At 34.2% G+C, this 17,491-nt stretch overlaps 1 protein-coding gene across 1 annotated transcript in view; it reads right to left on the reverse strand.

Annotated features, from left to right (window-relative positions):
• Nucleotides 1-352: 352 nt before the first annotated feature.
• The window catches only part of LOC149770837 (dual oxidase 1-like), a 64,442-nt gene continuing 47,303 nt past the window's right edge, over nucleotides 353-17,491 (reverse strand). Inside the window, exons 9-16 of the mRNA XM_089949061.1 lie at nucleotides 17,353-17,437; nucleotides 16,572-16,621; nucleotides 14,000-14,281; nucleotides 10,398-10,627; nucleotides 5,110-5,268; nucleotides 4,381-4,533; nucleotides 3,524-3,652; nucleotides 353-2,726 (exon numbers count right to left, since the gene is read on the reverse strand). Of these exons, the coding sequence (XP_089805187.1) occupies nucleotides 2,604-2,726; nucleotides 3,524-3,652; nucleotides 4,381-4,533; nucleotides 5,110-5,268; nucleotides 10,398-10,627; nucleotides 14,000-14,281; nucleotides 16,572-16,621; nucleotides 17,353-17,437 (1,211 nt within the window). The 3' untranslated portion in view covers nucleotides 353-2,603. The remainder of the gene's footprint in view (nucleotides 2,727-3,523; nucleotides 3,653-4,380; nucleotides 4,534-5,109; nucleotides 5,269-10,397; nucleotides 10,628-13,999; nucleotides 14,282-16,571; nucleotides 16,622-17,352; nucleotides 17,438-17,491) is intronic.

Consider the following 17,491-nt stretch of genomic DNA (forward strand, 5'->3'; position numbering starts at 1 on the left):
TCCTAAAACATGACAAAATATCTATGATATCGTTTTGATATGCGTTTTGTGAATTATCATGTTGTCCGCAAAACTTTTTCACGCCACATTTTATATTAATAGTATTATTTCCATAATACAACACGTAAGGAATATACATGAATCCATGACATACAATTACTTCACAATCAGTCCTATGATTTTCAAACTGCGAGTCTTTAAAACAGCTGATAATGATACCATATTTACATAACAAAAGTTATATTGTATCGGCTTTCATAGTGTAACCGTAATGTAAACCTAGACAAGAAGAAGAAGAGGATGATGATGAAGATGAAGATAATAATATAAGAATGATGAACACTTTCAAAAATAAGAGAGCAAGCAATAATATATTTGCCAGCAAATATATTCAGCAACATTTCAAAACCATATCAATTATATAAGGATCAATGCCAATGAAATCAATAACCATTATCAACATGAGATATACAATTTACATCATCATTAATATGTCTGAACAAATCACATTTTGTTTCGTAAGCAGATTAAGTGCGTGTTATAGTGTAGCAAAATGCTAATATTATCGATTGATCCTTTTCTAATTTGTCTTCCTTCCCATCTTTTAAACAATTCAACAGTACTACCTTTCTCTTAACAAATGCTGAATCAAACATGGGAAGACTAAACTGGACTTAGATGTCCTTCTTTCCTTCCGTCTGTCCCACCTTCCCTTCTGCATAGTTGATTTTACATGGGCTTAATTCAAATTTAGCACGCGGTTTAATGTTGATGAGGCCTTGGTCTTTGCCCGAGTTTAGCTGTCATCTTACAGCACAATACATTCAATAGTTTTTGTTTTCTTTAACCTACATATTTGATATGCATCTCTACTTTTATGACACTTTGACACATCTTAATTGCAAACTTGCTCCGACATGGTTTAGTGGAGTTATAGCCTTTAATTTATGAACCATCAGTGTTTACCCTAGAGTAAGTAACACCATTAATTATTAATAAATTTCAAAAATTGATTTTATGGATAGCTTGATCATCCTTTCTTATGGCTTATAGAGCATGATCCATAAATCCACCTACCTTTGTTTCCTCACAAACACATTTTTGTTTTAAAATGTCTTTCAGCGAAACGACTCAGTTTTAGTTGACCTTTGATGAGGGTAATTATCATCAGTCTATGTTATGTTTAGTGCAATTATAGCTCATTATTGTGCGACGATTCGTTTGCATTATGTACAGTAACTCGTTGGATTTAAAATGAAGCTCAGTGCGGTTGGATGTGTTGCATTATATTGATGATATCGGTTGATTTTTTCAGCAGAACATTGGACCCTGATTGGCGTGCCCACTAAGGACTCCGTTGTTAGCCTACTAACAAATTTAGTATGCATATTATTATTTAGGATACCGTAAGTAAGATTTATTATTTAGCTTTGGTATCTGTTCAGAATGCACCGTATTATTTTGGCAAAATAATGATCCGTGGTTGCCTGACCCACCTCATTTCCTTTCTGCGCAATTACTCCAGTTTGCCACTCAACTTTATACTGACGAAACCGAAACCTTGGCTAAGTCCAAAATTTCACTGCTGAGTAATCATGTAGTAGGCTTGTGATCTCTGATTATCTGATACTTTCAATTTGGTTGCAGACAATTATTACCTTAATAATATTGGATTAAAGAAAATTCTCATATGCAGCATTATACTGTTGTGTACTTCAGCATAATTTTATCTGCATCTGTTTAGGTCAGTGTTACTGCTGAGATCATACATTAAGTGTTTGAATGTTCTGCTTAATGACTAGTGGCTTCTGTACAAATGTACCTTGAGTAATGTACTATATCACCACTGTCAAGTAGCCATTTTCTGAACACAACTACACTCCCTGTTTACAGGGAAAGGTGGGATCATCAGCTCCCGAGATCTGCTTGTTGGCAATTAATCAAGGTAGACATATAGGTCTATTCAGGGCAAATATAACACATTTGTACGACAACATTAAAAGAACACTTGTAATAAATAGGTATTTTATGATTGCAACTATTATTTACATTGAGAATAAAATAATGCAGATTTGCTGACCACTGAAATCCTTAACACCAAATGTAATAAACAAGTTGATATGCTTTTGTTTTCTCTATAACTCTGAAACATGTACCTTATATTAACAGAATGTTACATCTTAAACGGAAAAGATAGCATGGCTTAAAATATCAATCTAACACGAAGTTTATATGCATCATGAACATTAATAATCGAATAATATGGGAACAGATTTTATGGGAACAGATTTTCCCTGGCTGTCGAAGCACTGTCGTTTTTTGTTCTCTCTCTCTCTCTCTCTCTCTCTCTCTCTCTCTTACAGGCACACACACATTTGCAATTGTTTTATTTTGCGTAGATCAATGTCAATTGTATTTGCCAATACTTTGTTTGTTGCGAAAAATCATTGTTTTAAAGGTCTTTTCTGGAGACGATCATCTAGTTATTCAAATATATAGCCAACCTCCACCAAATATAATGATTAATTTACATGTTTCTTCCTTGCCATCAATTTTTTAAATGGTTGAATGAATACATTGGCAATGAAAACTGTAAATGAGATCTAAAAGTTTTCAAAGTGATGAATGTAGGTAGGTCTGCTAAACTTGTTGAGCTCCTTGCATGCCTTGTTTACGCTGTGTGTCATTGGTACAGGCCCACAGCTAAACACACCGATCTTCTCCACCTGTTGAAATTAAAAGAATTAAATGTTTAAGTACATTTTAAATAATACTGATGGGAAACGGACGTAACCGGCAGTGACTTTTTCACTGACACAATAATGAAGGTAAACATTTAAACGCCATAACAAATGCGATTAAATGCTTTATATATGCATTTTAAATTAACTTGAAACAGACTGCCATTAACTGCATTACGATTGCGTTGTAAGTTTTATGAGTAACAGACAACTATCAGAAATTCCGAGCTGGGTAACATTATAATGACATACAACAATCGCAATTGATTTTAAAGGGAAGAAAAGGCAATGTAATAATGTATTACTATTGAAGTTAGTTCATAAGTAGTCAGTGTCTCGTGGAAAAATTAAGAAGACCTTCCTTTAAACTTGTCTTATCTGATTTATGTCGTTGGAAAGGAAATAAACTTCAGATAAATTTCTGAGAATCACTCAATCTCTACCTCACGAATATAAGGAAGTTTTCCCAATTATAAAGAAATTTTCGCCTGTATGTTTCCTCTACCAAAATATAAAGCCTCTCCAAAATTTTAAAACGCATTCAGTTGAATATAACGTTATATATGTCAAATGTGACACTGAGTTTAAACTATCGGAACCCCCTTCTCATTTCATAGGGTTCTACTGTTTCAGTGTTCAACAGATGAACAGTCATATGTCGTAAAAATATTGCATTCTCGCGCTGTCAGAGTGGTGACGCTGAAGTATGTAGACACACATGAAGTTAATTTTGTTTCATATTAAATCCAAAACTGCCTGGAGGATCAAAGCATGCCAACTACCTTCTTGTGACTGTAGCGGAGAGCTTCCAAAAAGTCATAGAATCGTGGTCTTCCAAAATGAGTTGTGGCTTTCAAGCCGGTGAACAGACTCTTTCCAGCTACCCTTTGAAAGTGCCGCTCACATATATACTTAAAGAAAAATGATTAGTATTGTTAGTAGTAGTATTAGGAGTAGTAGTAGTCTATAGTAATAGCAGTATCAACAGTAAATAATCTGACGTTTGCTATTCATTTTTGTTATTGTTTTGTCAATGTTATTAAAATATTTTCTCTTCTCATCATCATCATCCTCCTGCTGCTTCTACTTCTCCTTTCCCCTCTTCTTCTTCTTCTTGCAATGTCCTCGTTTTTGTCATATATTTTGTTTACAGTGTACATGTACAATACTCCCAACTGCTGTGTATTGTAAATGAAACATATAAAGCAGGATTGAATATTTGCAAAGTTACTTGCCCATAGCTTTAACTTACAGAGTATACAAATTGATTTTTGAGGTAATATTTAGCTTAGCTGTTGTACGTGGCTGAGCAGAACGTTATCATCTTTTCGGAATTATACTTAGAAAATGGAAAAGATTACCTTATCTTGGAAACATCACGGTAGCAATAGATCAGTGTACGTGACCAATGTCCTTTCATGGCAGTCTTAAATCCATACATTTCATGTTCAGATCAAATCAGCAGATGAAATTGAACTATTTTCTTGTTTTTTTTGCATTTCGTGCCGAGATGTAACATCCAGCTTTCTTTGCAAAATTTAGTTGATTGTTGCTTAACGGTCAAAATTCTATCAAACTTGTGCTCATGGGCTATCAATTAAAACAAGTTTTAAAGAAAAAAAGAAAATCGGTGATCTACCAGCATGGTTGTACGCAGATCAAATCTCCTTCTGAACTCGGTAACGAAAATGTGCACATCTACTAAGTCATTGCAGTCGCTCTCCACCTCGCGAATAATATCTGTTAACCATTCGAACTGTTTCTGTGTTCTCGTCACCCACATGAAGTACACCTTGGTAGAAAGGTGGAAACGTTACCCAAAATCACTGAATGTCGGAATCAGGAAAACGTTGCTGAATTTATATATACTTCTCGAGGTTATTTATCTTTAGTTGCATGTTCAATCACAGACGTGATAATAAGACATTATTTAACTACTATTTGATATGTCGACAGGAATAGAGGTGAAAAGTATTATAGTTAGAATTTTTTACAAAGCGTACAAACATAAAACGAAGTGGCTTTATAATTGACATTTAAAGCAAATAAGCGCTAAATGTGATACTTTTTATATTAACTACCTCATAATGTTTCTTCTTGATCAGCCACAAATAATTAAAAAATATAATATTTTGAACAACATTTTGGTGTAACACAAGCAGAAAAAGAATAAAGATAAAATATTTAGTAGCACATAGTCTTATGTTGGATAATATACTAAGTTTTGTCGACCATTGATCAAGTGTAATGACGTCAATCGAGTACGATTTACTGTACAAAAGCTATTTACGACACTCATCAAATTATTTAAACTTTCATTACGATCAACGTTTAATTTTTATATATAAAAAATAGAGAAAGTGGTCACCTTTTTGCAGAAGACAGAACTTCCCAGGGACGTTTTTTGGACGATATCCTGCAAAATTGATGCATACGGTGTGACGCCAATCCCACCTCCGATCAGTACCGCAACCTCATACCGGTACCAATCCTGATGTCCCTCCTCAAACGGACCATCCATCAAAAGCTGGAACATACAAACATATAATGCTCTAGTTTTGCTTAACTGGTAAAAATACGCTAACTTGGATTTAGTAAGCCTTTGAGCATGTAAAAATAGCAAAAGTGAACGAAGTATTGGCAGTAGACATATAGCTAAAAGGGTGTAACAGCATGAAGAACGTATACAGCAAGAATAATGAATAACAGCATGAAGAACGTATACAGCTGGAATAATAAATAATATCATGAAACACGTATACAGCAGGAATAATAAATAATAGCATGAAGAACGTGTACAGCAGGAATAATAAAGAACAGCATGAAGAACGTGTACAGCAGGAATAATACAGAACTGCATGAACAACGTGTACAGCAGGAATAATAAAGAACAGCATGAAGGACGTGTACAGCAGGAATAATAAATAACAGCATAAAGAACGTATACAGCAGGAATAATAAATAATAGCACGAAGAACGTGTCCAGCAGGCATAATAAATAATAGCGTGAAGAACGTGTACAGCAGGAATAATAAATAATAGCATGAAGAACGTGTACAGCAGGAATAATAAAGAACAGCATGAAGAACGTGTACAGCAGGTATAATAAAGAACAGCATGACGAACGTGTACAGCAGGAATAATAAATAACAGCATGAAGAACGTATACAGCAGGAATAATATATAATAGCAAGAAGAACGTATACATCAGGCATAATAAATAATAGCATGAAGAACGTGTACAGTAGGAATAATAAATAATAGCATGAAGAACGTGTACAGCAGGAATAATAAATAACAGCATGAAGAACGTGTACAGTAGGAATAATAAATAATAGCATGAAGAACGTATACAGCAGAAATAATAAATAATAGCATGCAGAACGTGTACAGTAGGAATAATAAAGAACAGCATGAGCGTATACAGCAGGAATAATAAAGAACAGCATGAAGAACGTATCCAGCAGAAATAATAAATAACAGCATGAAGAACGTATACAGCAAGAACAATAAATAATAGCATGAAGAACGTATAGGGGTTTTCACGCATAGTATCTCCCCTTGAAAACACCAGAGGGCATATCGGTGCAACTCACTTCCGGATAGTTCAATCAGTTAAGATGGCAGATGTAAATCAAGAAAATGTGACAGACCGCTCACATTATACAAGCAGGATCACTATCTTAAAAAGAAATTCTATCAATATTTGATCAATTATTTTTACATCTTTTATTTTTTTTTTCACTAACTTGCGCTGCTCCCAGCTTTCAAATAAATATTATCTGCCCATTTCAGAACTTCATTATCTTTCCTTTACTACCTTATGCTCTAGTTTGTATTATTGATTGTGCTAAAGTGTATCCTGCGTAAAAAGTTCTTGCAATTTATCTCGCTTGAAGAATAATGAAAATATGTTTATTTTGTACAGCTTCAATAATAGCAGCTAATGGAGGTTGAACGACAACGAGAACAAAATTCTAACTTCTTAAGGTTTTTTTAATTATTGATTTAGACTTGCTTTTCTATTAATGTTCATTATATTTTTCATGAATCAACTTGAGTTTTTGTTTTTAAATGCACAAATGTCAACCATGCTTGAACAGACAGGCGCACGTACGAGTCTCATTGATGATTATTTTAATTTTATTTCCTTGAACGGTTGGAAATTTTAGAGTATACACTTTGGAGAAATATCGATATTAGACACACTATACGTGCATACAGCATTTGTGGCTCTCACCTATCTGTCTGTCTGAATGTATGTCGTCTTTCATCTGGTGCATGGGTATGTATATCCTCGAATGAATGGGTGTTCGCATATGTATATTACATAAACATACTTCTGGTTAAAAACGAGTATAAAATGATGCTAAGTTAGAAAGAATGACTGATAGATAAAGACAACAAATATGAATATTTATGAGTATAAATTTATTATTAACTTGTACAGTATGTTCTTACAAGCAGTCTCTTTTTCAAATCATACTGTTTGCAATTTTACATCCGGTCACGTGGATCAATATTGATTTAAAAGGCGAACCAAAGTATTATGACGGAATCTGTGAAGTAATTGAATCTTTAAAACTTACATATTTGATGCAAGGAAAGTCAAACAGAATTAAACTAATTTTAAGAAGGCTGTTCTAGATGAATTTGCTGGTGGCAATCAGAAATGTTGTCTAAAGACCACAGCAAATTTGAGAGTTATTACGTGTCAGCATAAGCAAAGAAAAATCATGCTGAAAGTTATTGCATGTACCGTCCGATATTTGATGTTTCAAAAGTCAAAAAGAAAATGAAACAACAAAAAAAATACTTAATTGGGCATGTTATTTAATCTGAACATTTACAACCTAATATGCATAAATATTCCGTCTGCATTAATTACACTCATTTATCTTTATAATAGCTAATGCAATAATTGCGTTGTTAAATTCCTCTGAATACATTAAATGCTATGTTCCATTAAAAAAAAAACTGTTCTGGTTTAAAATATTCAGCATTACAAATCAGCTGAAGTATCGAACTTTCTTAACGTGTTATCAACGAACTATTAGCCTTGCGAAAATAACTGAGAAAGAAGGATTTATCAACACATGAAAAATGCAAATTGTTGAGATTGTTTTCGATAAGGTTATATAACCAAAACTCTGCAATAAATGTTTAAAATCGGAGAGCAGAGTAAAATGTTCATACAAATGTGTCTGAAATTATGGATAATGAATTTATATTATCAGGTATGAACAGTCTATTTAATTTAATTATTTGATATCATTTAAGTATGGACAGTAAATATTATTTAATTATCTGATGTAATGTAAGTATGGACACTGAATCTAATTATCTGATTTAATGTCTATAACTATTCTTATGTATGAACAAAAGATGTTTGACATATATAACTGATTCATTGGCTTAACCATAATGATCTGTAGTACAGCTAAGATACCTTCCTTTGTTAACTTTATGTTTCGCTAACCAAGTGTAGAACGGTGAACTATCCGGAACTGGAAATTTTTTGTGGGCATGCGCATTGGAGCTAAGGGACGTAATTTTAGGCGCTACGATCAGTAACTCCGTGCAACCGTGAAACCCCCTATACAGCAGGAACAATAAATAATAACATGAAGAACGTGTACAGTAGGAATAATAAATAATAGCATGAAGAACGTATACAGCAAGAATAATAAATAATAGCATGAAGAACGTATAAAGCAAGAATAATAAATAACAGCATGAATAACGTATACAGCTGGACTAATAAATAATAGCATGAAGAACGTATACAGCAGGAATAATACATAATAGCATGAAGAACGTATAGAGCAGGACTAATAAATAATAGCATGTATAATGTATCACAGCGCACATAAACGTTATTTTTTGTCTTTGTTTTAAATAATCTGTGTAAAGTTATTAAATTGATAGCACCTAAGAACATTTGGAAGTAGCCATTTATGTACTAGAAACCACAACAAAACATTCAAATCAATGTCTTGAACAAATGTAAGCAAATCTGGCACAAATTAATCTGGAATGAAGAGCTTTGAAATCTTTGAAATGCCGCCCCCGTTGCTAAAAATAGTAAAGCTTGATACAACGTCTTCGCAGAAAACGCTGAACAGAGTTCAAACAAGCTCTATATAAATTAATTTGACACAGAGATCTTTAATATTCGTGCAAATAATACCGAACAGGAAGCAAAAGTAGCCTTATCTAATAACAATAGAAGTACCTGGCCGATTTCTTTCAAAAAAACAATTTCATCAAACATATCAGAAAATGTCTGGATTTTTTAGGCTATAGGGCTTGTAAAAGTGAAGCCCATCCATCATTAAATACGGCCGCTTTTACAAAATATAACCGAAAATTATTTAACTAAATTCTTGAAGCGATTCAATTTATAGCAATTGACCGGAGTTGACAGAAAGCAGTATGGCAATAAGACCTTTTAAATTGATGTAAATGATGCCGATTCATCATCAAATATGACAGGCGCGGCTAAATATAATTAATGTTTCAAATATATATATTCTCCAAAACTACTGCATAGAAAATTACAAAACCTAACGAACACATCCCACCTTGGCATGCCTTTGAAATTTGAACGAAAGATACCCACCCGCCATTAGATATGGCGGCCGGTTCTTGAAAAATGAAATCTTCACATGTAATCTTAACAAAAAGCCATCAGAATGTCACCATATGTCAAAGAAAACATTCTGGCATAGAGAGGTTACACGTTTTTAGCGGTTTTAGAGCTGTGTGGGTGTGGTGCCAAATGAAGACAATGGGACTCCAAAATCTAACTTCTCTATAACTGAACAAATTCCGTGAAATATAGAAAAATACAGGTTTAATTTTTCAAAATTAAATTTATTTTTAAATATTCTCTTTTAAGTAGTATAATCTGTTTTAAACAAACTACAACATCTGTGGTCCTTCCTAGCTTGTCCTGTTTTCGTAGTACGGGGTTTGAAATGTTTACATAGGGGATTGATTTGTCGTCAAACATTTGCAATGTTACTGAAAATGAAATACTCTTTAATTTACATCTCCCAACAACGACCTAAGAGAATTTGACAAGATTTTATAGAACGTTTTCTACCTCGAAGAGTGTATGAATATATATATTTATATATATTAATGATAACAATCTGTCATCCGGTTTGGCTGCATCGCTATCAACAAGAAGCCTGTCATACACTCTTCAAAGCTTAAAAGAATTTGATCAAATTGACACCTGGAATGGTTTTATTAATTATACAAATGATGGTCAGACATCAAATATGTATGTGATATCTATCATTATAAGTGAATTACACAGTTTTATATAAAGCAAAGATCTGCTAATTCGAATTATAAACCTTTGAAATAAAGCGTTCTGCGATTCGGTATTGCATAAATTATCCTGATGTACAAGCAAATATGTATAAAGATAACGATACCTAGAGAAACAGCGCATCGCCTGTTTTCATAACATGGGCAAACAACAGCGTTGGAACAAAGTTGAAAAAGAAGCATTCTATTAAGATTGATTTGACAACAGCCCTTTCGTTTCAGTTGTCAGCCATCTGAGCGACCTCAGATCCATTTAGACTTCTTGCTCAGTTTTGCTTTTGATCGCATTAGCGTATAGACAAAACGCAAACTTACGCACGGCATATCCCGGCCTCGCAGATTGCTAGGGTCAAACAGGCGTCTCAGGTTCCTGGTCCATGGACCTACGGTTCGGATGTGGAAGGAAAGGTGCATCTGATGAGGTGCTGAGGTTAAGGTGAAGGGATGAAACTCTCCGTGCCCCAGGGACGAGCATGCGACCCGCACCCACTGGCCTGACTTGTATTCAAACCCAGGCGGTTTCTTTACTATCAGCGCCGTCACATCTGTGCGAGGGAAATGTAAAGTGTACAGGCATTGTGGCAAATAAATTAGTTGCTAAGCTTGGCATTTACAACTGTCATTCATATATACATCAAATAGAACGTTTTTGCCGAAGAAGATTCTTAGGTGTGTTGAAGAGAGATAGAACTCTGTCTCCAAGCTGAACACTTTTTTTTTTGTATTTCTTTCATATCAAAATTTCATTTTTTATTTAATTTTTGATCGAGTCGAGTGAAGATTAGATCTCGCCATTTCACAAGCCTTCGACAATTTATATTTTAAATCAGAAACATAGAAGATAAATATCGGAATTGACTTTTGAAAGAACTTTCTCTTTTAATAACTTCAATGGTCCAAAACAGTATGTCCAAAACCTGGTTCATAAAGATTGAATCAGTCTTTAAACGAGTCCCCAACAGCAATTAATAGCAAATAAACACCCTCGTCCGAATTTGTTCCTGTACCAGTGCAATATGACATTATTATAGTTTCCAAACTTTGATGAAATCTTGTGTCAAAGCTACCTTACTGTTTCTCAAAACAATTGCCTTTATCAATCCTATATGTGCACACGTTATGGTCAACAATCATTGGTTGCCTGACTTACTCTTGGGTATGGCACCAACATAGTATACCATTAGTCTGCTCAGTGGTTATTTGAATGCAACAATAGGTTGGATATGAGCCTTATATATCTTTTGATTTGGCTTTCCTACTATTTGAGAAGCGTGACATGAGGAATGTCACAGTTTTAGTTTTGGCCAAAACAAGGATTCAAGATTTAGTGATACGTCAAACTGATTCCTGTATGACAAACCAAGGGACCTTCATCGGCTAGATAAAGAATGTCGTGTCTATATTACTGAAGAATAAATATCTGAAAGCTCAGTAGCTACTAAGCTCAGCAGGTACCTCAGATGATCTCCATTTCCTCGTAAGTACCCCAGTTCTCACAAACTAACAAGCTGATACTCGTGTGGCTTAATTTTCGCTAGAAACCCTCTGAAACAGAGAGGAGATCTCAGGATCCTATTTATGTTTGACAATGAATGATTGTTTCTGTCACCCTGATTAGAATATAGAGAACGAGTAGTAAAATGAGGATCGCTGTAAACAAGTTGTGTTGTTTCATCAATACCAGGTGTACATACGAACTCAACAAAAGACTGACCAATAAATAAGTCAAGTAAAGAAATAATGTTCTGATCAACATCATACTTGAGAGTAATTGTTACCATAGCTCTGGTAATTCCACGGGCTGGGTATACAACTAAGGACTTCTTTTCAATACAATAAACTTTGTGATCCAAACAAGGCTTGCCAGTTCCGAGTGAATTAACCACGACCTTATCTCCAGCTAGGTCATAGCTTAGTAATAAATGAATACCTACGATGGGTAAAGACGTAACTGTTCAGATTATTTTCATGGGTCCTGAAGCTTAGTATGACGCAAAATTGACACAGTGGAGAGAAATATTAGCACTTTTACCAGCAGACGACTTCTCAGACAATGTGAAGCTCCTGTGTTCTCTTAGAAAAACGAACATTTTAATAGCTCTGTCCTGATTATGTTGCTTATTTGAGATCAGAAATTTGAGACTCAAATGGGTTTTTCCTTTGCTAAAAAAGACTGCGGCGAGGAAGACTTATTGACAAATGAAACTTACTGAGTCAAGGAATAATCATAAACTATGCGAGCAGCATTTTCCAAGGTTTCGTCTTTTTCCTGTTCAAGGTAAGGCTTCAGATCACTCTAAACGCACGTATTTAACTCCACAATTAATATGAGCTGTCTTATATTATCTAGATCAGCCTGCTTAGCTACCGATATAATAGCTTCTCTTTTACCTTTACAAATTCAGCATGTTTCTTTTCAAGTGTCTGGTCTTCATAACTTAAACCTTTTTCGATATGCCCCAGGTATTAGTTCAAAATCTTTCAAGATACAGTTCTTAACCACATCATAATCAGTACCTTGTTTTACCGAGAGAGAAGTGTAGTCTTCACGAGATTTGCCAGTACGTACACTTTGTATTAATAAAATCCAATGATCATTTGGCCATTTCAAGTTTTCAGTAATTGTTTCAGAACGAGGAAAAATGAATTGACTTCTTTTTTTGGAAAAGGGGTATTAATTTGAATTTATAGTTTTCTCTCTGCATTTGAATTTGTATTTCTTTCTCTCTTTCTCTCTATGTGCATATGTATATGCTTTTCTTTTTTTGTCTCTCTCTTTATCTCTATTTCCCTTTCCTCTTTAACTCTCTGCCTCTCCATTCTCTCTCTCTCTCTCTCTCTCTCTCTCTCTCTTAGTTATATTTCCATCTAGTTTTTTAAATTACAATTCCTTTAAGTTTCTTTCCAATCCATATATATGTTTTAGTAATCAAAACCAAAGCATTGTCATCTTAAACTTTCTTTTCACAGCACATATTGAACTAAAATGGTTTTAATTTCTTGCTTCATTAAAGATGATTTTACGGCCGAAACAATATAATGTCCAGCAAACTCTAGCAACTCGTTTTAAAGTCAGGTAGGCCATTACTATACCCTCAATCACGGACAAAGGTCAAGCAATCAATATAAATTAAATATACCTAACATTCATCTGCGACTTTTTCTTCTTCCTCTTTTCTTCCCCATCGTCGTCTTGTTCTTTTATTTATTTACTTACTTACTTATGTTATTTATTTTTATTGTTAATAGTAGTAGTAGTAATAGTAGTAGTAGTATTGATGATATTGTTATTAAAAAACTATTTATATATTTTCTGTCATACTGTTTTGGATGCCCTGATTACGAGTTTAATAATTCAGTTATATGATCCAACTTCTTCGCCTCTTTTCGCCTTTTCATATTTATAGGGTATGGTGTCATTTTTGCATAAAATTACGACCGCAAAGACCAATATCCTAGTCCCAGCCTCATTGGCGGTGCATGAAAATTTTGTTCCTTCAAAGAATCTATATTTAATCACAAGATTCGCTTTTTGGATATGGTACAATGAGGATAGTGTTTCTTAAACCAAGTGTACACGTTGTTGCGTTTCCAGTTATATGTTTTCCCAACGTTCTTATTCATTATAAAAAAAACAAATTATTCGAACTCCGCTGCAATATGTATTTCTATGTATCGCCCGCAATCATTTTCTAAATATTAAGTCTCAGTCTTGAAAAGTGTAAGAAGAACTTGTTCCATCGTAATCACGTTTGTACGCAGTAACGGAGCAGAAACCCATTCAAGCAGAAACCATGGAACTAAACACTGATTTTTCGCTTTCTCCCAATATATACTCGATTTTGCTACATAAAGCTTACAATAGTTGAAGAAGAGAAAGAAGGCCATAATATGTGATGAAGAAAGTCATAAATTACCCGAGGGTAGTAACTCCGCCTTCAGGATCCGTATCTGCACCTTGCTTCTGTTGAGACTAATTATGTCATCTATTACGTACAAAATTGCCGGGCCAATAACAAACCATGGGAAGTCGGGACTTTGTATCATCTGCATGCTGCCATGGAAAAACGTCAGAAGATATACAGGAATGAACAATTTGTGTGTCCGCCAGAAAGCTTTGAACAGGTAACGTCGTGCGTATGCCGATGCAAAGACGCAGATAATGATTACCAGCACGCACAGGAGAATCCCGGTGAATCCTTAAAAAAGAAATATCAGATTGATACAAAACTTGTAACAACTGACGTTTGGATACAGGTTGTAAACAAGATGACGCAACACATTACCGACTGCGATTTCTGACAAAATTACACTAATGGTGGAGGAAAGTGTCATTTGGTTTTCCTTGAATGATTAGATTACGACTAAAGCTTGCACATTTATTATTTTGGTAATGATTATATGCGTGCGAATGCTTATGCATGCATGTAAAGGAGCAATGGAACATACTGTTTACAGATCTAATATCATTTTACAATCTTATAATACAAAAAATGAGAAAAAGTCAAATCAGACATGGCTTTAATTATGATACAATTAAAAGGTTAACCTTAAACAAAAGTATCTTGTTGAAAGTTGAAAGAACGTTTCGAAAATGACCTCATTGTAAAACTGCTATTATGTCAAAATAGATGACCTACAAACAATGCTTAGTCTGTTGAATGAAGGAGAGCAACATAACTTTGAATACAAAGGAGTGTTTTCGCAAAGAAATGTTTATCTATGGACTTAATAATGAGGAAGTCTCCAATTTCTTCATTGCGAATTCCCATCAGATGATAATAACATATATACTATTACTGCTATCAAACCGTTTCTGTATTATAAAATTGTGCTTGTCCACGTTTACGCAATCTACTTATGTTGACTACAGGTTAATTTCGAGATAACCATATAATCGTTTAGACTTGTAATATAGTATTTTACCACTGAATACATAGCCTTGATTATTGTTCAATGCAGATGAAATCGACTTAAGTGTCGGCTAAATATATATGCCTACAGGCATTCTAATAGATAGGCACATATATCTGTCTCTGTAGTGAAATATTTCATCTGATGGTCGAGGTCAATTACCGCCATCTCATAAGATAAAAGGTACCGATGTAGATGTATTAGTCGAGGGTTTAGCTTTCTGTTCCGTTACATTAGAATCCAATATATGAAACATTCACCAAATCTTAAACATTCTTCACTGGTCATATTGCTCTTACATAGAAACATGTTTTCTGTTCTGACATCATAATTCTTTCTAATGAACGTTGGTCTTTAAACGTGGTAGGAAATTTGTTATTATCTGTTTATGAAGAAAATAAAATCGAATTGAAAGTTCCATTTGTTCACATCACAAACAATTTAATTTTGCGTTGTAGGAAGAACCTTGTTTCATGCTCGCTCATGTTTTTCTTAAACCGATGTGGGTATTTTAAAATACAGTAGCGATATTTTGGATGATCTAGCTATGTTGCGTACGAGTAGGGAACAGGATTGAGCTATTTGGCTTTTTCCTATCACGTCAGGCAACATTTCGGTACCGACGACGAGTGTGGAACCGGATTGAGCTATTTTGCTTTCTCCTTGTCACGTGAGGCTATAAGTCAGTACATAGTATTAATAGTCAAACGCAAACGAACCGATAACACTAGATTATCTTCCATATCTTCCAATGAGGTCAGAAAACGTACCACTTCGGACCTAAAGGTCCTATTAATCATATCATGTTGTCTTCTTCCTCCTCCTTCTCTTTATCTGCGCCTTCTTGAGAACGCGTATTCGCGTTTGATTTTCTTGTTGCCAAATGTTTCATGTATTGAACATCAGTTTTAATATTGGATTAGCAGTGTATGTTTTCTTGTTATAGCATAAACCAATATTTTCAACACCAGAACAACCTATGTGGTTGCCATAGTAGGCGGCGAGTAAAGAAGAGGAGACATATCTTAAGACAAAAATTACCTTAAAATTACACCATGAAGAGAAGCAATCTTTTAAAGCGGAGAGTATGACTGTTAAGGTATTTTGTTTAAAGTTTGTGTTTAGAACAATTTAAAGTTTAGACATTTTTTGTTAATGGTGAATTTGATGCATTGGAAAATAAAGGATTAAAATAATAGTATATGCATTATTTATTAACCCAATGGTAGCTAGACATTATTATTTAATATTAATTAGACACTAACTCGTGACAGTAACTAAACACGGACCTGTAATAGCAGCTACACACTAACATGTAACAACAACTAGATACTGACTATGTAATAGTAGCTAGACACTACATGTAACAATAACTAGACATTGTCTTCTAACTATAGCTAGACACTAATCTGTAGCAGTAGTTACGCATTGACCTTTAATAATTGAGAGAAAAACTCACCTGAAATAGTAGCTAGTAACTAAACTGTAATAGTAGCAAGAAACGTGTAACAGTAGTTAGACACTAACCCGTAACTGTAACAAGACCCTAATCTGCAATTGTAGCTAGACACTAACCTGTAATGGTTTGAAATGCCCAGTATTGAAATGACGCTAGCTCGTGGGTTCTGAAATAAAAAATATCTCAGAAGTTGCATAATCAATCAAAAAAATAAACGCTTGGATATAAGTAATGTGTTGTTAAAAGTAAATGTTGTCTTAACCATATTTTGATTGTGTGTTACAAAGTCAGTGTAAATTAATTTATATTGCTCTATTATAAATGAATATCTTCCTCTGTACGTATATCGATCTTGACATTTATTTATGTTTCTCTAGCTATCGTTGATTTTAAAAAGTGGACATAATACAGTTTTCCGAGTCTGCTTAAAAAGGATCAAGCCAGTGTCCCTCGATATTTGGAAAGATCTCGATAATTGGGTGATATTATTAGTTAAAGAACGATTTATACTGAAATACACTGTATGCGCAATGAGCCAGTTTTTTTCCGGCTAAAGCCAATGCCACATATAGTTTAACAGAATATTATATTCCAAGATAAAACTATGTAGGACAATCAATAAACATGTTGGTATATTATGCCGGTCAAGAGCTTGTCATGACAGACTTCGTTAGTTGCAATGACATGGTTATCGTGAAACATTACCAATGAGGACGAAACATATGACCTAAAAAGTATGTGATGTAAAAACTAAAGTAACTTGCCTCCTTTTTTTAAACACATAAAGAAAAGAAATACTTCCTTTTGGACATAAGAGACTGGCTTGTGTCTGACTCAATTTTTAATAATTTATAACGGTAAAATATGAATTGTCTGACTTTAAAATGATTTTCTTACGCTCTAAAATACTCCCGGAAATAGCAGTTCAGATCCATTGACGCATGCGTAGTAAAGTTGAAACCATGGCCGATAACATGGATCACTGTGAAGAGAATTATAAAAATGTTAGCATAACGATTTTACATCTTACATAATT

This window comes from Sinohyriopsis cumingii, unplaced genomic scaffold, assembly GCF_028554795.1.
Source record: "Sinohyriopsis cumingii isolate HCF-2022 unplaced genomic scaffold, ASM2855479v2 utg002263l, whole genome shotgun sequence".
Taxonomy (NCBI): Eukaryota; Metazoa; Mollusca; class Bivalvia; order Unionida; family Unionidae; genus Sinohyriopsis; species Sinohyriopsis cumingii.